The sequence below is a fragment of the Sinocyclocheilus grahami genome, unplaced genomic scaffold, assembly GCF_001515645.1.
Source record: "Sinocyclocheilus grahami isolate Dianchi unplaced genomic scaffold, SAMN03320097.WGS_v1.1 scaffold33.1, whole genome shotgun sequence".
NCBI lineage: Eukaryota > Metazoa > Chordata > Actinopteri > Cypriniformes > Cyprinidae > Sinocyclocheilus > Sinocyclocheilus grahami.
In genome coordinates, this window is record NW_015505212.1 from 3,264,089 (window position 1) to 3,288,367 (window position 24,279).

Sequence of the window (24,279 nt, forward strand, 5' to 3'; positions counted from 1 at the left end):
TAAAGCTATCAATCTTTAATGTTTTGATTGATATTAATCTTCATCCATTTTTTAAATGCAAGCTGGGACATCCTTTCTGCTGTCCTTCAGTACAGATGTTAACTCTCATATGTACAGCTGTGACCTATGGGCTTTATTGGGTTGCAGTGAACCATAACAAGAAAATAATCAGTCGCCGTTTATATCACACCGAAATCCAAAAACGTATTCACGTTTGAATAGGTATAGTTATTTTTCATTGAAATTGTGCACTGAATTACAATGAAGGTCCTGGGATTTCCAGCAGGACAATGACCACAAACACTTTAAAACGCACCCAGGAATGGTTGAAAAGAAAATGTTTCTTGAGCAGCTAATCAGCATATTAAAATGACTTCTGAAGGATCATGTGACACTGAAGACTGGCGCGATGATGCTGAAAATTCAGCTTTGCCAACAGAGAAATACGTTTTTTAATATATTACTGTTTTACTGGATTTTGATCAAATATGCAACCTTTGTGAGAATAGGACTTTTCAAAAACATGAAAAATCTTACAAACCTTCAAGCTTTCAAACAGTACTATAGATCACATTGAATGTCACATTGAAGAGGCTCTTTGAATCAATAAGAATTTGAAGCTGAAGTAATTCAGTAGATTTAATTTTGTTAATCACTGCAACCCAAAGAAATGCACACGTGCAATCAAAAAGTTTTTTATCCATAACAATTTTATTCCCTAAGAGAAAGAAGTCTGTACAGTTATAGTATGACAGACAATTCCAAACTTTATTTCAGAAGTGAAAATGTACACAATGGTCAAAAAAAGTCAAAACATTAAAACCAAAGGCTATTAAAATGCACAGCAAATTAACAATAAAAGGGGAAGGCAAATTCTTTGCAGTGGGTCCCTTTCACATGCGGTAAAGCAAATCCAATTGCTAAGCAGGAACACAAGCTTAAATAACTAATTTGTGAGCACATAAAAAAAAACAAGACACAGTCACGGCTGTGATATTCGCCTTTGGTCTGAAAGTGTTTGAATTATGAAGCTTTTGGACCTCTTTGGTAGCTGTTCAAAGGGAAAAGAATAAAATGGTTTATATTCAACAAGAGTTTTAGCAGCACAGTGAATAAAAGAGCAACAGCAACTGATATCGAGGTAAATGTCCTTTTAAAACAAACTATATTTGGGGTGAAAAATAGTATATATTGATAAATATGAAAGAGTTCAGCCCTTTGAGCCTGGTTTGAGTGTAGTGAAGGGTTTGGTGTTCCTCAGCGATCCCGTCAGCTCCTGCAGGAATGCCACTATGTTCGAGTCCCTCTCTGACTTCCTCCCGTCAAAGATCACCACCACAGTGAAGTGCGGCTCGGGCCGTGCAAGGAAGTAGGTGCTCTGGACTTTATCGTCATAAAAGTGGACCACCTTATCCAAAGCGTTAAGCTCCGTGGAGCGGTCACTCATGATCATGATGACATTGGGCCAATGCGTGACCGGCCTTTCTCCGCCAGGAAGTGACACGATGGCTGGAAACTGGTCCACACCTTTAGGAGCTTCACGGTAAGAGTGCGGATGGTGATATCCGTGTCCCTGAAAGCTCTCAGAGCCACGGTTGTCGAAGACCAAGGAGACGTTCGAAGCGTCGTGCTTGCGAATGAAGCCCGAGATCTTGCCGAAGTAATCTAGGGAGGTGCGAGCCGTCAGGGTTTTCATTTCGGACTGTGACGTTTGGCGGCTCAGAGCCTCGTGGAAGTAGAAGCTGAATTTTGCTTGGAGCGTCGCTTGAAGGCACTGCAGCCACAGGTAGAGGTGCGGCGGCTGCGCGGCCTTCTGGGATTGGCCTCCGAAAAGGTGTTTCCTGGTTTCTCTTTGCCGCTCGAACACCTGACCCCATGCCTGAAGTTTGGAATGGGCGCCATGCAGATTCAGCAAAGATGGCAGGAAATGCCACTCGGAGATCTGCGCCTGGCATCGTAACAGCTGCGTCAACACGTCCACCTCCACCTGGAAGCTGCTCTCAAGACGGCTCAGGATTGGATGGTGGAATCTAAAAGAAACGAAATGGCACAAAATTAGGGCTGCACAATGTATCGAAATGGTTTAATGCAATAGGCAAAACGCAAAGGATAATAACGTAATGCGCTGCAGAATTCAAAGTGAAGCGCGCTACTGTTCATTTACACACTGTACAAAATCATTTTTATTTTTTTTCAATTATTGATTTTTTTTTTCATTTACACTACAGAATTAATTATTTTTATATAATTATTATTTTTAATAATAATTTTTAAACGTTTTTAAGTAGTTTATCAGTCTTTCAACTTCAAAATTTCAGGATTAATTCAATGTGTTACTTGTCATTTCTTTAATTATTTGTGAAATTTACAATACCATTTTTTTTTTCAGTGTAAGCCTGCTGTTCAAAATCGAGCTCTGAGCCCATGATTTGGTGTTTCAGCTCTGAGACGATTTTTGTGTAATTTTTGTAAAATTATCAAATACAGAATTACTTTACAGTAGTCGTTTTATTGTAATTTATTTAATATTTTAATGTAATAATAATCCCAATAAAAATCATTATTTTATAGTCATTAAGTTGGTCAAAAAGCTATGGGAATGAGGCTTATGAAAACCATAAGTTGAAAGAAATATATATTTTTAAAATTCTGTTCACTTTATGGTTGTGGAAAGAGATTTAAGTTGGTTCTTGTAAAAAGTAACCCAAGTGTATTTCCAAAATTGTTCAACTCTTAAGGCCTGGTTTCACAGATGGGTTTAGACTAAACAGGATTAGGTCATAGTTCAATTAGGACATCATTTTTCATAAACATGCCTTAGAAAACACATTACTGGTGTGCATCTTGAGACAAAACAAAGGCACTGATATATTTTAAGATCAGTCAGTGCAAGTTTCTTTCAGTTGACACGGCTCAGACTTACATTTTAGTCTGGAACTAGGCTTAAGCCTTGTCTGTGAAACCAGGGGTAAAAGGATGGTTCACACACACACACACACAAAAGTTATTTTAGATTTTTTGAATAATTTTAAATGCAGATGCACTCCTCAGCAAACAACCAACTTAATCTAAAATTAGTAATTCTTTCCAAATATTGCTATTCAAATCATTTAGAGAAAATTCCTGTATGTTTTCATAGCTTTACAATAATTTTATTCTATAATATATCTTGGAGAAAAAAATATCGCAATAGAATTTGTTTTCAATATCGTGCAGCCCTACGTGAAATGGAACTCTGATATTAATATAAGATGGTGGATGATTGTCAACATCTCTGTAATCCTGCAGTCTGTGTGTCCCGTTTGTGTTTGAGCGAGCGACGCCGCGCCAGCTTGTTCTCTTTGCTCATTAGTGCTGGAGAAAGTCATGAATACTGCAGGTCGGCAGAGAGCTCATTACATCTCCTGCATTCAGCAGCAGCGTGAAAATTCTTCACCCCTGACTGATCATTAATTACATGTCTTAGCAGGCAGCCGGAAAGAGAGCATGAGGAAATGACAGAGAGAGAAAGAAAAGTGAGCTTCTTCATAAAAAAGGCTGGCAGAAGAGTATAGAGAAAAAAGAGTATTTGGAAATAATTTTTGCAACACAAAGATTCACATTTAAATCGCATTTTCTCTGTAGGCAGACATTTAATCGAGTTCACAGCTGATTTCTCAAGGTCAGCCTCTGCAGACCCTCTGTAGCGTCACACTGCTGGCAAGAGCCAAATCTCTGCTAAGCACTTGGCTGACTGATTAATTGATCAGATAACATTTGTGAGATCTCATCTCTTCTACTCCAGCGATGACTCAACATTTGGCATCCTTCCTTCCATCTCTCTCTCTCTCTCTTCCTTTAGTGAAGAGCAGAGTTCACCTTGAGCAGTCAGTGGGAGCGCTCGGCTTCAGATGTCATTAACCAGGTGCTGGGCTCACATACTGCTTTATCATGCATCACTTGTCCTCACACTATAACATGATTTCTGCTAGAACAACCTTGTAATTTAAAGGTCAATTTAAGTAGTTTGTGAGAAATGAGAAGAGATTTTTTTTGGAAAGGGCTTGAACAATATTTGTCAAACTTGTATCTATCGCTATATTTTTTATGTTACTATATTAATATAATGTAAAAAAAATATATATATATATGTATATATATATATATATATGTGTGTATATATGTATATATGTATGTGTGTATATATGTATGTATGTGTGTGTATATATATGTATATATATGTGTGTATATATGTGTATATATGTATGTGTATATATGTGTGTATGTGTATATGTGTGTGCATATGTATATGTGTGTGTATATATATATATATATATATATGTATATGTGTGTGTGTGTGTATGTGTATATATATATATATGTGCTACATTTAAAGGTGCATTTGATGTCATTTTTTAAAGCAAATTTTTTTTTTTATATATTATTTGCCATATGCTTTAAAAAAAAAGACATCAAATGCACCTTTAAATGCAGCACATTTTCCTTCAGCAGCTCCATTTGTTTATAAAGAAATTATTGGTAATTTTTTGTTTAAGCTCATTTCTGACTAATTAATTAAATATCTAATTAAACATATATATTTAATAATTAATTCATGGTGTTTATTATTTTTAGTTTATTTAATAATTATTTTAATTAATAATAGTGAAGCTGTATCCTTTAAATAAAACTTATAAAATACTTATATATACATACAGATGCTTTTATCAAACTTAATTTAATTTAAATGCACCTCATTCATTAATTTAATCCATTTTCTGTTAAGTCCATTTCTGAGTAAAGATTTTAAAAGAATTCTCATTTGAAATTACTTTTATTTTTGTTTACTCTGAGGTGGACATGGGCTTTCATACTTTTTCTATTCCATGTGTTTTGGGTGTAAAAATTGTTAAAATCATTTGTTTTGCTAATAAATAAAGGGTAAATGTGAGCAAGGTGAGCCACAGCTCCCTCTGCTGGCATGGATAACACGGAGACCCTCGCAACACACACACACACACAACACACACAGCATGATCCTCATAATCTAAAACCATTCGTAGACCATTTCAGTAATATACAAAATGACCATTGTTTTTTATAATTGTAATGATTCTAAAACGACTCAATGAAGCATTTGCACACACAGCATCAGCGCCGCCCCTGTTTCTCACCTGGAACTGTACTTCTGCAGAATGCTCTCCAGCGTGCTCACAAGCTCCTCGGAGTTCACAGTCTTCTGGCTGCCCAGAGAATGCATCTTCTCGTAGAAGTCAGCGATCTCCATCCTGGCCTGCGTGAAGTGACACAGCTGCTCCGACAAATGGGGCAGGAGATCCTCCAGGTTGGGAGTGGAGCCTCCGGCTGTGTGACGGCCCATGGAGACCACCTTCTTCAGTTCGTTGTTCAGGGACGTATAGATGGTTCTGATGGAATCCTTGCGGCTGAAGAATGACTGACCACCTGCATGATACACACTTTAATATGGTGGCATTAAAACAATACAATACAGGAGGCACTTCTAGTGTTTCAGCTTGAATATTAATTCAATAACAGAACACACAGATGGAGATGCATTATGTATGACCACATGGCACAATCTGCAAAAACATCATCTTGCCATGATATGTTACTGAATTACTAGCATAATCAGAAAGTGTTACCATCTGATACCTATGGAAGCTGATTTCCACCACGTAAGAAAAATATCATGCTCTGGTAAATCAAGTTTTACATAAATTAAATTAAATTCATGAGATACGGTCATTATTATGTCAAATCACATTAAAATTTAAAATGATGTATTATGACAGTCATAATAATTTGAGATAAATGGAAACATTATAATGATAAGTGAAAAGTTATAATTATGACAAATCACGATGTAATTACGTATTGGCATTAAATATCAAATTTGAGATGAAAAGTCAATTACAACAAATCATAATTATGATATAATTACAATTATGTGTTATGAAAAAATGTCAGTTATAACATGTCAAATGTTTTGTCAACTTTATAGCTTTGTTGTAATTATGACTTAATTTTGACTTGTCATAATTGACGTCAGTTCTTTATGTTTAACTTATGACCTTTTATCTCATAATTTCGACTTTCGATTTCATAATTATGACTTGGTATCTCAATGTTTAGTTTCTCATAATTTTGACAGTCATAATGTTTATTTTCCATCTCATAATTGTGGCCTAAAATCTCATATTTTGTGTCAATTTCAACGTTTTACCTCAATTTTATTGTTTAATATCAATTTCGACTTAATCTCATAATTGTTATTTTAACTTATCCATTTATATCTTATAATTCTGACTTTATCTCAGAATTGTGTGTCGATATCTGTAATCCATACTTATAATTTTGACTTTTATGTCATAATTTTTATTTTAAAAAATGTTTTTCTTGTGTGGAGGAAATGGGCTACCAAATGCCTCCACGGTCGCACCAGCAGATTTGGAAATGCTTCTCTCACACCTAGTTTCTGCCCGAGGAAAGTCATGTTGTGGTAGGCTTTCTCCGCGGCTGCCAGGTGTGCGAGAGCGGCCAGCAGAGATGCCCAGATGGCCCCCGCGCTCTTACTGGCGTCCTTCTCCTTCTCCACATAATCCTTCGCCCTGTCGAACCAGAACATCCCGAGCTGAGTGAAGAAACTCTCGAGCACGGCTCGCTCTTTGGGAACCGGCCGGAGCTCATCGTCTCGCTGCGTGTCACACATGATGACAGACAGTGAGAATCCGCGCAGTTCCACTTGCAGCTGCCGCACATTCACGCGACAGCGTTATTAAACTGTTTGATGCGCGCGTTATGTTGTGTCCGACAGTCGCGGTCGCTGGAAAAGACCAAAATGTATCACACCATCGAAATTAAACGATTCAAACGGGTTTCTGTTGGTAAAATGTACATTCTTGGTGCTAAACGCCACCATGACACTTTTCATTGACAACACTACGGCACATCAAACGAGACAATACATCTATATACGAAACGCGCATACTATACAGGAAATGCGCAAATGGTTCAAACTTGATTTTAAATATAAAATGTTTGTTATATCTCTATGTTCATTAAACCTTATTATATTGCAAAGACTCAGTTGCAAAATAAAAAAGCTGTCAAAAAATGTGTTTTAGTCAATAATTCAAAACTATGCAGAATAAACTGACATTTATAAACCTGTAACAAATGTATATACATTCTGAATAGTGGCATATACTTTTCGATTTTAAGTGCAATTTTAATTCTGAATAGGCCGCCATTTAGATGCAGTTTAAATGTTTACATCACAGTCATAATAAAAAAGGTCCCTTTAATTTTTCGCGTGGGCAGCAGTTGTCATGCCAGCTTCTGCCGTAAACGTTTCGCTTCGGCTTTGTTCTTTGCGACGCTGATAGTCGCTCGCCGGCAGACTGGGGCAGGGCTGCTTGTAAGATCGGAGACAACTGATCGTCCGCGTATCTGTCCGAAGGTCCAAATTTATTCAAATTAATCCTTCGCATCGGGCCTAATGGATCCCAGTCGAATCATACAGGCTCTGAAGGGCACCATAGACCCGAATCTCAGGCTAGCGGCTGAGAATGAACTCAACCAGGTCAGTGAACCATCATCTAGAGAAGTTTGATGTTTCTCTAGGAAACACAAACACAGTAAGAGCAGAGATGCTTTCAGTGAATATTCTAAGTTAGGGCCTGATTTTAATGCATAAGGCAGGTTCATGTTTAATTAGTCACTATTTTATATTTGTTTACTATTTAGGTGGTTGATTTTGTTTGTATAATGTTGCAAACTAGTTGCATTGCATCAAAGCATCAGTGTGCAACAACAGAGGCAAATGTCTATTTAAAATAATATTTGTGACCTGTGCTTTATTCTAAGATCTGGTCTGGTTTACTCTTGATTCCAGAGAGAGAGAGAAATAAAAAACCTAATACCCCTAATGAATGATGTGCAATGTGCACTACTACAGAGTTTATAGGTGTTATACTGCGATATGACATTTTTTATTGTGTCCTGATTCTGCTGCATGTAAATCACCGTTGCAGACCACTGATGCAATTCGGTGCAATCTGCACTCTGTGCAAAGCGCTCTATACAAAGTCAGGTCTCTTCTAGATAAACTCATATGTGGTTGGGAGAGCTGATGTGCCTGCATACAAAAAGCGTACAATTTCTTTTTAATGAATTAGTTTCATTATTTCAGTTCTTTGCATTACATTTGCCATCCAATCGGTTGTTTGTTATATTTGTTATGAAAAGGATTTAATGATATTTTCTCACTATAAGCTGTTTCAGTAATTCTGAATTATTGGATACAGGTAGCATGAAACCAACAATTTTGTGTGATAATGTCATAATTTTGGAGCTATATTGGGTCGCCACTTGATCTCGGTCCTGAAGAAAAGCCAGTCACTGAGAACAGTGACACTTGAGTCCAGATAAACCATGTGGGATCGCAGATTGCTAATGTTTACAAAAAATCTAAGTCATCAGTCTCTTGAATTTCATTTTTTTTTTTCAGTCTTACAAGATCATCAACTTCGCCCCAACTCTGCTGCAGATCATTGTGTCGGACCAGGTGGAGTTTCCTGTGCGACAGGCAGGTGAGAGCTCCTCTTTTTATACCTTTAGAAATGACTGATTAATCAAGCTGAGATTCTGAATCTGAATGACCCAAGTGGAATCATTCTGGATTGAGATCTTTCCCTTTACCGTTAGTCATTATATTCTTCCTTTAGCTGCCATCTACCTGAAGAACATGGTGAGTCAGTACTGGCAGGACCGAGAGCCCACTCTGGGGGAGGTGGTGTTTCCTTTCAACATTCATGAGAACGATCGCGGACAGATCCGAGAAAACATGGTGGAGGCCATTATTCGCTGTCCAGAGTCCATAAGGTGAGTCAGTTGTGCAAGGACGGCATTTTTGCAGGTGTTATTGCTTGAAAATGACTTTTTTTGTCGGTTGGCAGGGCTCAGTTGACAGTATGTTTGCGTGCCATAATAAAACACGACTTTCCTGGACGGTGGACGGGCGTAGTGGACAAAATGAATCTGTATCTGCAGTCACAGAACAGTGGGAGCTGGTATGGGAGTCTGCTCGCTCTTTACCAACTCGTCAAAAACTATGAGTGAGTGAACCGCAAGATTTTTGTTTCTCTTAAGGATATTTTTATCACAGTTTAGTCATGTCATAATTGTCACCCTCAAATCAGATTGAGGTTAAAGGAATAGTTCACTCAAAAATGAACTGTCAAAATACGAGTCCATAATAATGCTTCCTCCAGTGAAAAAGTCCATTCTCTGTTGTCCTCAAACTTCAAAATCCACCAACATATTTGTTTTGAAGTGTTTTCCTGATGCTTGATGTGTGCATATTTCTCTCCTGATTCAGATGAGACAACTTTTTTTCACTGGACAAAGCAATATTATGGATAGAGGACATGAAGCAACAGTTTGATTTAATTATGGATTTGTTCATTACAAATACGCAGGTTTTTAACTTCACATGACTTTGGACTGATGGACTGGAGTCGTGTGGATTGCTTGTGTATTATTGTGATGTTTTTATCAGCTGTTTGGACTCTCATTCTGACGGCACCCATTCACTACAGAGGATCCACTGGTGAGCAAGTGATGTAATGCTCCAAATCTGTTCTGATGAAGAAACAAACTCATTTGGTTGGCCTGAAGTTAAGCAAATTGTCCCAAAATGTAAATTCTTGGGTGAACTATTCCTTTAAATCAGAGGTCTATGGAAGAGTAAATTGAAATATGTATGAAAGTTGATCATTATGGTTCTGTGGTGGTCAGGTTTAAGAAGGCTGAGGAGCGGGACCCCCTGTTGGCTGCAATGCAGGTCTTCTTGCCACGGATCCAGCAACTCATCACTCAACTTCTGTCTGATGCCACCTTCATCTCAGTTCTGATCCAGAAGCAAATCCTAAAGATTTTCCATGCACTTGTACAGGTGTGTGTGAGCATTTGTTTACCAGGTTATTCCCAAGTGCTAAGTGCTAAGTCCTGGTTTGTGTTTGCATCTGCAGTATTCCCTTCCACTACAGCTGATCAATAACACCGTCATGACCCACTGGATGGAGATCCTGCGGACAGTTGTGGATCGGGACGTCCCAGCAGTACGTTTGGGAAGCATTTTTCCTCACAGTTAAGATCTTATTGGTAAATATGATTCCATGACTCGATGCTGAATGACTTTCAGGAGACTCTGGAAGCTGATGAGGACGATCGACCAGAACTGATCTGGTGGAAATGCAAGAAATGGGCTCTGCACATCATCACGAGAATGTTTGAGAGGTGATTAAACAAGCCAGACCACAAGCACTTAAAATAGAAAGAACTTTATTGGTCCCCTAATAGGAAATTCACTTTTCACAATGGCAGACTTAAAAACCGAGCAGTACCCAGCAATTCTTTTTTTAATGTCAATAACTTGATTATATCATTTTTCTTACATATTAATTGTATATTTTCTATGATTATTTACAGTCATTTTTTAACCTCAATAACTTGGAATATTATATTAATTATATTATATTATGGAATATTGTGTATTTTTGTGTATTATATTTTGTATATTAGAGGTATATTTTGATCACAATAACTTGGAATTATATTATATATTTTGTACATTAATTGTATATTTTGTATAATTAATTACATAATTTTTTATCACAATGACTTGGAATATTGTGTATTTTGTATATTTTGATCACAATAATTTGGAATTTTTATATTATATTATTTTATATATATACACGTGTATATATATTTGTAAATATAAATATATTATAAATTATATATTTGTATATTTATTATATTTTGTATATTTTGATCAAAATAACTTGGAATTATATTATATTTATTATATTATATTATTAATTGATTTGTGCTGATTTTCTATTCTCAGATATGGCAGTCCAGGAAATGTAACGAAAGAATATGTTGAGTTTGCTGACTTTTTCTTGAAGACTTATGCTGTAGGAATCCAGCAGGTATGAACAGCATTTGTAGTGTAAATAAAAAAATATCTAAAATCGAATGGCATTTAAAAACCATATTATTTTGGTACCATGGTACAGTGATGTACGATGATTGCTGATCCTGTTTTTTTCCTGCAGGTCTTGTTAAAAGTGATCGACCAGCACAGACAGAGGCAGTACGTGAGTCCTCGCGTCCTCCAGCAGGCTCTGAGCTACACGACTCAGGGCGTCTCGCACTCGCTCACATGGAAACAGATGAAACCGCACGTGCAGGTGGGAACCAGCATCACATGACTTCATATAAATGATGACTTTCATGCAGCTTAATATCTCTGTCTCTGCAGACTATAACTCAGGAGGTGGTGTTTCCTCTGATGTGCTATAAAGATGAAGATGAAAGACTATGGCAGGAAGATCCGTATGAGTACATCCGCATGAAATTCAGTCAGTGTGCTTGGTTAATATTTTTTTTTCTCCTTGTTGCTTTGTAAAGCTTGCTTATTCTGATTATTTGGCCATTAAGTTCTCTGACAGTGTCATTGCACTAATTTCACATATTGTCCAGTTTATGAATATGAGAGAGTGTAAAAAGAGAGATGTTTTAATAGTGTTTCTGATTAAAAACCTCAATAGCATTATTACATTCCAGCTGGGAAATTCAGATGAAACAGGAAAACGGTCAGTTCAGAAGTTAACTCAAAAATATAAATTTTTTCATATATTAATGACTTATAAAACTAAAAGAAAATGGAATTAAATTTTTTTTTTAATTGAATTATCTATTTATTAAATTTTTTAAATGTATATATTTATTTAGTATTTTAATACTTATTTATTTTTAACTAGATTTTCACTCATTTTTTGCCATTACGTTTATTAAAGACGGCACATCATTGCACTAATTTCATGGTTTCTCCTTGTCTCACAACTCGTGAGTATTTGAGCATAAACACAAAGATGTTTTAATGCTTAGGTAGCCAAAATAGTGTTTGATTCAGCAAGATAGATTCATTTTTGTGAATCAGTGAATTGATCAATTCAGAACTCATTCATCAGTTCAACAATGTGTTCTCATCATCGTTCAGAAATGCCCTTATGTAAGTTTTTAATGTATTAAAATGATGTACAAAATAAAAACGTAGTGATTTTAATAATGTATTAAATATTTTTAAATGAATATATTAATTATTATTTATTTACTATATATTGTTTTTATTTTAAATTCAAAATCTGATTAATTTGATTAAAATAGCTTATTTATTTTTAATATTACTAGACTTTAACCGTTTTAATTTATGCATTGAGCATTTTCAGTATGGTTGCCTACAATGGCTGTTTGGTTGATTATGGTTTTTCTGATGCATTTCAGTCAAGGCTGAAAAATATTGAGAACTGCCTGCTTGCAAGCAGTTTAATTTTCTGTCAGTGAATTCAGGAATAGATTGTGTAATGATATGATTGACTGATCTGTGTGGTTCCTTGTGTGTGTTCTGCTGTAGATATGTATGATGATCATGTGTCCCCTGCCACGGCTGCTCAGACTCTGTTATGTACTGCAGCCAGGAAGAGGAAGGAGGTGAGTCCACCCTCAGACCGCTCTTTAACTCCAGAGCTCTTGTTTACATTCACATTCCAAAGAAGCACTCCAGAGTTTCCACGAAACGCCTTTAGATCTGATCAGAATTACTTGCTAGAGATACTGGAGGGAAGCACTGTTCAAGGGAAGGATTCAGCGTGAAATAACCTCAAGTATTTCATTGCAGGTGCTGTTTTCTGCAAAAATGAACAGAGGTCACACATTCACATATGATTTAATTTCACATTTTTAGGGGTAAATGGGTTCTATCATCACCTGTGGGTTCATGCTCTCATCCTTTCCATGTCCTTCTCAGGTCTTGCCACATATGATGGAGTTTTGCCATCAGATCCTCATGGATCCTAACACGGACCCCCGCAGGAAGGATGGGGCACTGCATGTGATCGGTGCCTTGGCTCAACCCTTGCTAAAGGTTAGATTCAATAAGCAAGATCTTCTCTGTGTTCCCAATTTAATTACCAGCTTTCTGCATTAGTGTTCCTGCTTGTCCTTGTCTTTCTGCAGAAGCGGGTGTACAGGGACCAGATGGAGCTCATGTTACAAAACTACGTGTTTCCTTTGCTCAACTCTAATCTTGGCTACTTAAGGGCCCGGGTAAGTGAGTGTTTACTGCCAACCGTTTAACTGCCAGATGAAATTATTAAATGCCACTATAACTATTTAGTAGGCATCAGTGTTTTTTAATATTATTTATATACTATTATTAGTTTTATTACTATTAGATTTATTTTTCAAATATATTTTGTATTTTCAATTTATTACATTTTTTTTTTTTATTTAGTAAATTTATTATGTGCTTTTGACATTTTTATTGTTTTTTTTTTTATCTAAATGGTTTTCATTTTTATTTCAGTTTTAGTTTTATTTCATTTGATAATGTTAGTACTTAAACTTATTTCAGTTAACATTTCTAATTTTCGTTTCATTTATTCCATTTAATATTTATATTTTATTTTTTATTGTGTGTATTTTATTTCAATTAACAAAAATGTTAATACAGTAGGATTGGTCAGGATGGTCAACTAATCACCTTATCAACAGACTAGTCAGTTATTGAGTTTTTCTTTACATTTAAAGTTTTCTTAATTAAAATTGTATGATTGTATTATCTTGAACTGTTCATTTGTTAAATGAACATTACTTGGATACATTCACTTCTAATAACGGATCACTCTAAATTGTAATGTAGACACATGCATTTTCTGTAAAGCTGCTTTGAAACGATGTGTATTGTGAAAAGCGCTATACAAATAAATTTGAATTGAATTGAAAACTTTAAAGATCTTCTCAGAGAGGGTTTTGGCATGATAACTAACCATTAGACTAACTGTCAGTATGGTAAAACCATCTCCGAGAAATTGTGTCCATAAATTCAACCTTCTAAAGTGGCGCTGTTACAGACATTAAAGCACCGCATTCTTAACAAATTCAAGACAATTACTGTCAAATTTCAAATTGCTTGCTGTGAGAAATGCTCCTGTTTTGTTTCGCTTTTTTCTGAGAACTCTTAATAGTTTTGTGCAATTGAAGTTGTTAATTAGCGTGGTTATTTGTCTACTATCGTATCATTTACCCTATTAATGGTCTGTGCTCATAGTCCATTTCTGGTGGACATGACCAACTAGTCACTCAAACAACCCACAACTATTGAATTTCAGAGTATGTTTTGCTCAGTGCTTTAGCTATCAAAACTGCATCTTTCAAGAGTCCTTCAAAGCAACACTGGTTTCCATGGAGCCGTAATTCTGGTCTCTCTGCGGTGTGTGTGCAGTCGTGCTGGGTGCTGCACTCGTTCAGTCCTCTGAAGTTCCATAACGAGCTGGTCCTGAGGAACGCTGTGGAGCTGGTCAAACAGAACCTGGTGGATGACAAGGAGATGCCGGTCAAAGTGGAGGCAGCCATTGCACTGCAGATGCTGGTCAGGAACCAGGAACAAGGTTTGATGCCCCACACACACACACACACTGAACAAGGATAGTTCACCCAAAAATGACAATTTGCTGTTCATTTACTCACCCTCAGGCCATCCAAGATGTAGGTGACTTTTTTCTTCAGTAAAACAGTAAAGAAGGTTTTTTGCTGGTGATTCATAAAATGCAAGTCAGCGGCTTAAATAAAATAAAAGAAGCTTCAATATATAAAAATATGTCTGCTTTGTCAAACCAAAATCATAATGAAAATACAGTAAATGCGTCTACTTTCATTTGAGAACAAAATGCAGCAGAACACTAATGCACTTATTAAGCATCAAATTAGTTTTACTAAATTAAATTGGTTTACTCTCTGTAATTGGTTTAAGAGATAAGTGGATTAACCTATTTAAATGCAAGTCTGCTGTCTGCCCGTCCAGTACTTCCATAATTCTTCCCTCTTTCCACCTTTTGTGTATTGTTTGAGTGCAGCTAAGGTCTACATGCGACCCTTCATCAAGCCTGTGATGCAGGAGCTGCTGCACATCATCAAAGAAACTGAGAACGATGACCTCACCAGTGTCATTCAGAAGATGATCTGTGAATACAGCGAGGAAGTGGCCGTCATCGCGGTGGATATGACACAGAACCTGGTACTGCACTCGCTTTATCAGTTTAGCATTAAAGGCAGGGTAAGTGATTTTTCAAAAACACTTTAGAAAACTGTAGCCAATCAGCAATAAGGGGCGTGTCTACTCGTGATGTGGAGGAGAGCGCGTTCAGTGCATGGGACGGACATTAGCCGAGCCGAGCGACAGAAAGATAGAGATGGCGGATAAAAAAACAAAAGAGGAAAACGTCTGCGGAACGATAAGGCAAGAAGTAGGACCCGTGTAAATATCAGATCAGCTTTCCAGCACTGGAGAGAACTCAAGGAGCGGAGGCCTGCGATCGGACGCCGAGGTTGCTTTGTTTCTTCTCAATAGGTGAGTAACACCGTGTCTACAACAGCTAAAGTCTGCCTACACTGGACGCGATCAAACGACCGTTGAAAACCATTTGAAATTTGTGTCAGCACGTCATAAATAGAACCCGGCAGCAGTTTTCTGTAGGGATTTGTTGCGCCGCTCACGTCCGTCCGTAGACACGGTGTAACATTGGTTTTGCTTTGTTTCACAGAACTAATGGTTGCCTGGGTTGCGTACGTATGTTTGGGGCGGAGCTATCAAAATAGGGGCAAGACCCTTTTGGGGTAGGGGCGTGTTTGTTTTGGTGATTTCAAATATCAACATTGGCTACCAGAAATCACTTACTCTGCCTTTAAGTAATTACAGGGTTTCATGCTAAAAAGAGGTTGTTGTGCGCAGGCGGAGATCTTCAGCAAGATTCTCCAGAGTGAAGAATACGAGGAAAGTGAAGATAAGACCGTGATGGCTCTGGGTATCCTCAGCACCATAGACACCATCCTCACAGTCATGGGGGACCGAAAAGAGGTTTGGACACGTGCTTAAGACCTTTTTCATGAATTTTTAGCATGAGAAGAATACGCTACTGTTTTTTCCGATATTTTTGGGAAATAAATGAATACTTTTATTCAGCGTGGATTGATCAATGTATTTAATTAGTCGGAAGTGACAGCAAAGGCATTTATAGCATTTATAATGTTACTATTTCAAATAAATGCTGTTATTAGAATGATTTCTGAAGGATCATGTGACACTGAAGACTGGAGTAATTTTTTTTTATTTACAGAAATAAATGACATTTTAAAATGTAGAAAACAGTTAGTTTAAATTGTAATAATATTTCACAATATTATTGTTTTTACTGTATTTTTGATCAAGTAAATGCAGCCTTGATGAGCATAAGCGACATCTTTCAAAAATAATAAAAAAATCGTATCGGCCCCAAACTTTTAAATGATAATGTTCATTACTTGTATATTAGCTTGCAAAAACATTTCAAATTTAATTTAATTTAATTCTATTTTATTTTTACTGAACTATTCCAAAAAATTCAGAGTTCTGCATTGGAATCATTTTTAGTGGAAAAACTAAAAATTGTTGCACGTATTTCAGAAATATACAAAAGTCATTATATATTATTACATACAAATATAATATTTCTATGAAAAATATTCTGGCTGCTTGTTTTCTTATAGTGAAAGTGAATTAGGTACTATTCAAAATAGGCTTCATGCATTCTTTGCATCATATTCCAAGTTTTTTGAAGTCATACAGTAACTTTGTACAAGAAATGGACTGAAATGCCAGATTCATGATCAGATTGTTCTTTTGATTGATATCTTTTAAATGAATGCGTTTATCCAGTTCACAAAACTGGTCTGAATGATTTGTTCACAAATTGGGCTGATCAGAATGATCATGTTTGGGTGAACGGTCTCTTTAAATTGCATCAAGATTTGTTTGAACATGTTGTGATGTTTCTGAAAACAGAAATAAGGTTGATATATTTCCCCTCTCTCTCTCTCTCTTTATTTCTATCAATCTTAGATCAGTCAACAGCTGGAGGTAATATGCCTGCAGGTGATTGGTCTCGTCCTCCAGAAACCCATCATAGGTATGGCAGGTGTGTGTGTGACACTATTTTCCAGTTCGAGATTGTTTATCATGGATTTTTTTCAGTAATAATAATTGTTTTATGTCATAAATTATGTTAAATAATTTTAAAGACATCCCTATAATGATGCATTCACACTGATAGCGTTTCAATCGGAGTTGGCGAAAATGTGAAATTTGTGAGTTTATGCAAATATAGCAATGAGATGAACTACCGATAGGAGTGAAGACAGTAGAGATGCAGTTACATACTGTAGTTGCTTGTCAAACTCCAGCGATTTAATCTGTCAGTTTGAATGCTTCTTACAAAAAATTGCAACATTTGACCACATGGTGGAGCTTGGAAGGAAAATTTCAATATCAATACTTTTTAAATATGTAATGTATATATTGTTTAGCGATCTTTGACTGTCCTCAAAACATCCTGTCTCTGTTTCAGGAGCGATCAATCACATTCTCTCTGTCTTTTTCAGAGTTTTATGAGGAGATCTTGTCGCTGGCGTTTGGACTCACCTGTTATTCCATCTCCCTTCAGATGTGGCAGCTGTTGGGGGTCCTGTACGACGTCTTCCAACATGACTGCTTTGACTACTTCACAGGTCTCAGACACGCATGTAGCTCAGATACCTCACCTGTGGCGTAAAACGCAGCCGAGCGCCAAGCTCAGACTTGATCTCTCTGCTCCACATTAAGCTATAAATCATGTCATGATTGAACTAGGTTGAAAGAGTCATTAAGTTGATGGATGTGCGTGTTTATGAGAGTCTTTTGAAAATGATTGAGTACATGGTTAATGATGTGATATATTACCCTGTTGATGCAGATATGATGCCCCTCTTGCACAATTATGTTACCGTGGACACAAATATGCTGTTGTCAGACCCCAAATACCTGGAGGTCATTTACACCATGTGCAAAAAGGTCTTAATATGCATTTCCTCTATTAAATTTTTCAATTTAAAGTGCATTTTTTTTGGCATTCTTCCATATGCATTTGACATTTGACCTTTTGACCTCTCACCCCCCAGGTCCTAACTAGTGATGCTGGGGAAGACCCAGAATGCCATGCTGCCAAACTTCTAGAGGTCATTATATTACAGTGTCGTGGACGTGGCATTGACCAGGTGAGTTGTGAGTGTGGGTTGATATATATATATATATATATATATATATATGTAACAATAGGTGTTTTGTCATATATTCATTTTGTGTGTCAGGACCAGTGTTATTTTTGTATTTTTTGATATACTATTTTATTTTTTTATTAATATTTTAAATGAGCTTTTCAGTAATATTTAAAATTTTAGTTTAATTTTTATTAGTTTTGTTACGTTCTTTTTTTTAGTTTTATTAGTTTTTTATTATTATTAGTTTTTGTGTTCCTTTTCCTTCTATTATTGTAATTCTATTATTTATTATTTAGTTTTCATTCAGTTTTAGTATGTTTATTTATTTATATTTTTAGTGCAACTTAAATTCATTTCAGTTCGTTGCCAAGGCAACATTTAAATTTTTTTTTAGTTTAACTTTTTCAGGTAATATATTAGTGCTGTCAAATGATTAATCACGATTAATCGCATCCAAAATAAAAGTTTTTGTTTACATAATATATGTGTGTGTACTGTGTATATTTATTATGCATATATAAAGACACACACATACAGCACATATTTTGAAAATATTTACATGTATTTACGTGTATACATTTATATTCATATAAATCATATCATATATAAATATATTTAATATATAAACGTAACATATTTTTCTTAAATATACACATGCATGTGTGTGTATTTATATATACATAATAAATATACACAGTACACACATATATTATGCAAACAAAAACTTTTATTTTGGATGCGATCGCGATTAATTGTTTGACAGCACTAATATATATATATATATACAGTTTTATTTCAATAAAGTAACGATAATTAAAGTAACGATAATAACCCTGGTCAGGATGCTTTATAAGTGACAGCTGATTGATTAATGGTGTGTATTGCTGGTTTAATGAGCAAAATCAAACATGCACATTAATGTAACATCAAATTTTGGTTCCTGTGGATGTTTTTTAGTGTATCCCTCTGTTTGTGGAGGCGGTGTTGGAGCGGTTAACACGAGGTGTGAAGTCCAGTGAGCTCCGCACCATGTGTCTACAGGTAGTGATCGCAACTCTGTACTATAACCCCACCCAACTGATACACACACTGGAGAACATCCGCTTCCCACACAGCCCGGAGCCAATCACAGCGCAGTTCATCAACCAATGGATGAATGACACAGAGTTCTTTTTAGGGTAAGGCTGTTTGCACAGGAAATGCCTTTCATTTGTTTCAGAAGGTCACATGCAATTTTTTTTTAATGGAGAGATTAAACACATTTATCTGTATTTATGCTGATGTGGTAGCTGCTCCTGACAGGGATATGCACTGCTTAAAACTAACTTTGGAATGGTTTTAAATTTCTGTTAAATTCCAGAATGTAGTAAACTGAATTAGAATTTTGAATTTGAAAAAATAGAATGATATTCAAAGAAATTTAAATGACTACAGGATATATAGTTTTAAATAATAACTGCCGTCTTTTTTAGTATGACTTATTTATAAGCATGTTAACACTCAATAGATGGAGTATTTCCAGAAACATTCAACTTTATATTACAATTCAATTCTGATTCACAGCTATTTTTACATTCAGATTGTTTCCTAGTTCTTGTTAACGAGTGTCACTGCCATCTGTGTTGTTCTCTCTTTGATTTTTTTTATAAATATATGATTGCTTGTTGTTTTTATTGTTGTCGTCCACAGACTACATGATCGTAAGATGTGCATCATTGGGCTCAGTGTTCTGATGGAGTTGCCCAGCCGCCCTGCGGTCCTGGAGGAAGTTGCAGGGCAGATCGTTCCCTCCATCCTCCTCCTCTTCCTGGGTTTAAAGCACATCTACACCTCCCGAGTGCTCAACAAACCGGAACAGCTCACCAGAGCTCAAGGCTCAGAGGAGGAAGAGAATGGTGAGATTGTGTGTGACATTATGGGAGAGAAACTCTCAAGCATTTCACTTGCAAAGTGTTTAGTGTCTGTACCTTTAAGACTTCTATATGTAAATGACCTCATTTACATATAGAACTCTTAGAGGTACCATAGCAATTGCTATAATTAAGTAAGGGTCACAGGAGAGTGGAAAATTGTCTTTCAAAAAGATGTTTTGGTGCACGAAACCTTGACTAGTGCAATAAATAACTTTTAGGGAAACAAAAAATGCTTAATTATGTATAAAATTGCCAAATAGAATGTAATTAGGTCTTTACGCAGCGACCTATTGAGACCTATGTTTGTTGCTGCTTTTGGTGGTCTGTATGGTTATATTAATCTCACAGTTTCATCAAGTCCTTATCTTGCTTCACCTCAGGTAAATGAAATCCCTGCGCAGGAAGTACTATTTCTGGCATATTTAGCTTCAGGTTGGTCTGTAGACATCAGGGTTTACGGACGACTGAGAACTGATTGTATCGCTCTAACAGGGCCCCGGAGACATGGGAAATGGAGGAACGTCTTGTGCGTGTTAGTTTAACATGATTCTGAACCTTTGGGCATCAAGCACTCAAACGAATTAAATAGATCTTCACGACCCTACACCCCTGGCCTGAATTCTAACAGCATCGTACTGTTGGAGTTATGGATTTATTGATATTATAATGCTGGTTCCTGTGAGACACAGACATCAGCTGCATGCCAGATTGCATATTTCCAGAATGCCCTTAATGTTTGGACTTTTGGAGAGACAACTATGCAGTATTGCATTTAAGTATAAATCTAACCAAATTTAGTAAGAAGTGTATGCTTAAATCAGGAAAATATGACCTTAATTTAAGATATATTCTCAGAAAACAAGCCTTAAAGGTAAAGTTCACCCAAAAATGAAAATTCTGTCATCATTTACTCACCATCAGGTTGCTCCAAACCTGTATGAATTTCTTTATTCTGCTGTACACAAAAGAAGATATTTTGAAGAATGTGGGTAACCAAACAGTTTTTGCTCTCCATTGACTTCCATAGTATTTTTGTTTTCTGTACTTTGGATGTCGATGGGGACCAACATTCTTCAAAATATCTTCTCTTATATTTTTAGGTTTTCATAGGAATATTTATATAATATGAATATTTTCTTACTGGAAAACATGGCAAAATACTGATTACCACCATAGTTTTTTCCAGTGTTTATTTTGATTTGTGACACACTACTAATCCTAGTTTGGCGTACTGTATACTACGAATAATATGCAAATTTGTACACAGCTATTGTTTCATTGTAAACCAAAAATATATAAATTCCAAAAATGTATATATATAAATTCCATAAATTGTGACTTTAGGCTCTTTTTTTTTTTAGCTTCATACCAGTGGTAGACTGGGATTGAGATTCAGTAGACTGAGATTCAAACACTGGAAATCTCTATTTTTAGAAGTGACCTTTACTTCAACAAGATCCAGACAACATCACCAAACCCCTCCTATTCCTACTCATGAAATTTACTACACTGAGTTTGGGAATTCATCATGTCTGTTTTCCAGAGGAGATTCCTAGCGACGAGGATGAGGTCGGACAGAAAGGGGTGGCCCTGCAGTCGTCTGGCGCACCCACTGGAAATGACAATGAAGATGAAGATGATGAGGACGATGATGAATATTGGGATGATGAAGGTCTGGAGGGGACCCCATTAGAGGAGTACAGTACACCACTGGACTATGACAATGGAGAGGATGAATATCAGTTCTTCACCGCCTCCCTGCTCCGTATGCACATTTTTGTTACTCTGTAATATACCAGACATGTACATTAACATAATACATTTATTACATATCTAAGATATGTCACACCATGCAATATTTGTGTAGAACAGCCCCACCTACAGTGAAATCTCATTTGTCCAAAATCCTGCTCCATATAGATGAATATTAAACAAATGAGTGGTTTATGCATAATTTGTCCATACACTTATTTTAATCAACAACAACATTTTAGGTTAAAATTTATTATTTTATTTTTTTTTAACCATTTATAAGCTTTTTTTGGTCTACACTAGTTAATTTGAAATAGTCCTGTTGTGTTGTAAATTATTTATTTGAAATTTTTTATGTAGTTTCTTACTTAACTTGGTCATAGAAAATTGCATTCATAATAAATATTTAATTAATAATTAAAGATCATTAGTGATTTTAAAACTAAATATTTATTTAATTATTATTATTTTTTATTTATTTATCTATCTGTGGGATAAATACTTTTTATTTTGGTGCTAAGATAAAATAATAATAAAACACTTATTTTTCCTTTTCATCATTTCATTAGTTTTACCACAATTTTTTTAAATCATCTTTTTAACTTAGTTATTTTGAAATGGTCCTCTTAATAATATTCCATGTTGTTTCTTAATTAACTTGGTCATTGAAATTGCATGTATAGAAATTTTATAAATAACTAATTATTTAATTAACAATTAAATATTGCATATAGCATGTCGCGAGGCAAAGCATCCTGCTGTTTTTTTTGTAGTTTTTTTTTACTTTTAAAAATGTTGTTTTTAGCTAAACCTTTTTTAATATCATATTTATTAGGTGGTTTTTTTTGTATTATTAATTTATTTGAACATCAATCAAATTGATGTTCAGCAATTTTCCACAAGTATAGCACCAGTAATTGGAAACACTTCCTTTTTCAGGTGTTCAGAGTTCAGATGCAGGCTGGTATCAGTCCCTCACATCTCCTCTGAGTGAAGACCAGAGGAAACAACTGCAGGAGATCTATAACCTTGCCCAGCAGAGGAGGAGCGCAGGACTCAAAGGCCTGTGGTAAGTCAGCAGTAACTGCTTTAAGACTCCACAGGAAGCATGACTTACCCTGAAATTTCCTCAACAATGTGGCAAGTGCATATTTATCTTGTACATATCTTGCTGCTAAAGAAACAGTTCTTATTATTACCAGTGTTGAAAACAGTTGTGCTGCTTAAACTTTTTGTGCAAACCATGATACTTTTTTTCAGTGTTCTTCTCCTTGAAATATTTTATTGTCACAATATAAAAGTAAAATATCACCCAGCACTATTAATTAAACTATTGCATTAGGAAAGACTATTCCAGTCTCGTCTAAAAGTTCTGCCTCTATATATGATTTATAAAGCTCTCAAATGGGCGGGACGTTAATTGAAACCGTGATGTGTACGATTGACAGCGTTTGAAATGGCAAGATTATCATAGTACTCAGTGACACAGAAGTATTTAAAAGCATTTGTCTAGCACATTTAACATTGACATTACATTATTTATCTTGTCTGATGACTACTGTTAGTACTTCTAACACTTGAAATAATGCAAGATTGTTTCATCATCTCCCTGTAGAAATGTTCCAGTTGCTCTGAGGCAGGTTGGAGATACCTGACACTTTGGATTTGGAGCTGTACAGAGTTCTGACACCCGAAAACAGCCTGAACTCTGGATACTAGAGACATCTCGGTCAAGATGGATGGGATATTTAACCCAGGACCCAAAGCAAGCCCTTCAGGTCCATGATTCTTAACAGGAACACTGAAACATTGTCAGACCTGCTCAGAAAGGCCCCAGTGAGATCGAAGAGGTTACTCTGGGTCACCCCTTCACTGAAGTTGTGTGTGTGTGTGTGTGTGTGTGTGTGTGTGTCTCTGCACATCTGTACAGAATTGTGGGTGTTTGCACATGTGTGCAGATGGGTGTGTGTATGAGTAATTGAATGTTGTATATTCTGTTTCTCTCAGTCTCTCCTCCATTTGCAATGAGTCAGTGAGAAACTTGACCAAGGCAGTGAGGTGAGACATGTCAAGGCAAGTCAGAGAGAGACAGACGGACACCGCTTCAGACTGACACACAGATGGAGGGATTTGTTGTGTTGGTCAGTGCCTTCAGAGATTCGTAGGCATTTTCCTGCCCGAACAGATCATGTGCACTGGCTAGATGTCAGAAGGACGGTGTTTATAGCTGTCATATGTTCATATGTTTCAGAGTTTGTTTTTGTAACAGTCAGTTTTCAGAATTAACTTAAATCATAAATGTTAATATAACACTAAGCATTTGCAGGGTTGCTGTTTTTTGTATGGTTATGCAGTCGCTTGATCATCTATTTGTGTATATTTTCCAGATCATTTTATTTAGCATATTTAGCCAGAT

General features: G+C 36.1%; 2 protein-coding genes across 3 annotated transcripts; one reads left to right on the forward strand and one right to left on the reverse strand.

The window, feature by feature from the left end:
• Positions 1 to 744: 744 nt before the first annotated feature.
• kics2 (KICSTOR subunit 2) lies at positions 745 to 6,932 on the reverse strand. The gene is made up of 3 exons (XM_016266337.1): positions 6,469 to 6,932; positions 5,154 to 5,442; positions 745 to 2,030 (listed from the first exon to the last, which is right to left on the reverse strand). Exons 1-3 carry the CDS (start codon positions 6,707 to 6,709, stop codon positions 1,211 to 1,213), a joined length of 1,350 nt encoding a protein of 449 aa, XP_016121823.1. The 5' UTR covers positions 6,710 to 6,932; the 3' UTR covers positions 745 to 1,210.
• A 440-nt stretch (positions 6,933 to 7,372) lies between these two features.
• ipo8 (importin 8) lies at positions 7,373 to 24,279 on the forward strand. 2 transcript variants are annotated; one of them, XM_016266321.1, is made up of 25 exons: positions 7,373 to 7,582; positions 8,510 to 8,591; positions 8,727 to 8,883; positions 8,958 to 9,116; positions 9,799 to 9,955; positions 10,032 to 10,121; positions 10,205 to 10,299; positions 10,913 to 10,997; positions 11,124 to 11,258; positions 11,330 to 11,429; positions 12,485 to 12,561; positions 12,878 to 12,994; positions 13,087 to 13,176; positions 14,354 to 14,519; positions 14,985 to 15,145; positions 15,860 to 15,985; positions 17,006 to 17,081; positions 17,545 to 17,670; positions 17,895 to 17,992; positions 18,100 to 18,195; positions 19,156 to 19,376; positions 19,888 to 20,093; positions 21,655 to 21,876; positions 22,803 to 22,932; positions 23,479 to 24,279. In XM_016266321.1, coding segments are annotated over exons 1-25 (3,057 nt in total). In that variant the 5' UTR covers positions 7,373 to 7,498; the 3' UTR covers positions 23,480 to 24,279. The 2 variants fall into 2 exon arrangements, with proteins under 2 accessions (XP_016121807.1, XP_016121813.1); XM_016266327.1 differs by having other exon boundaries at positions 17,006 to 17,072.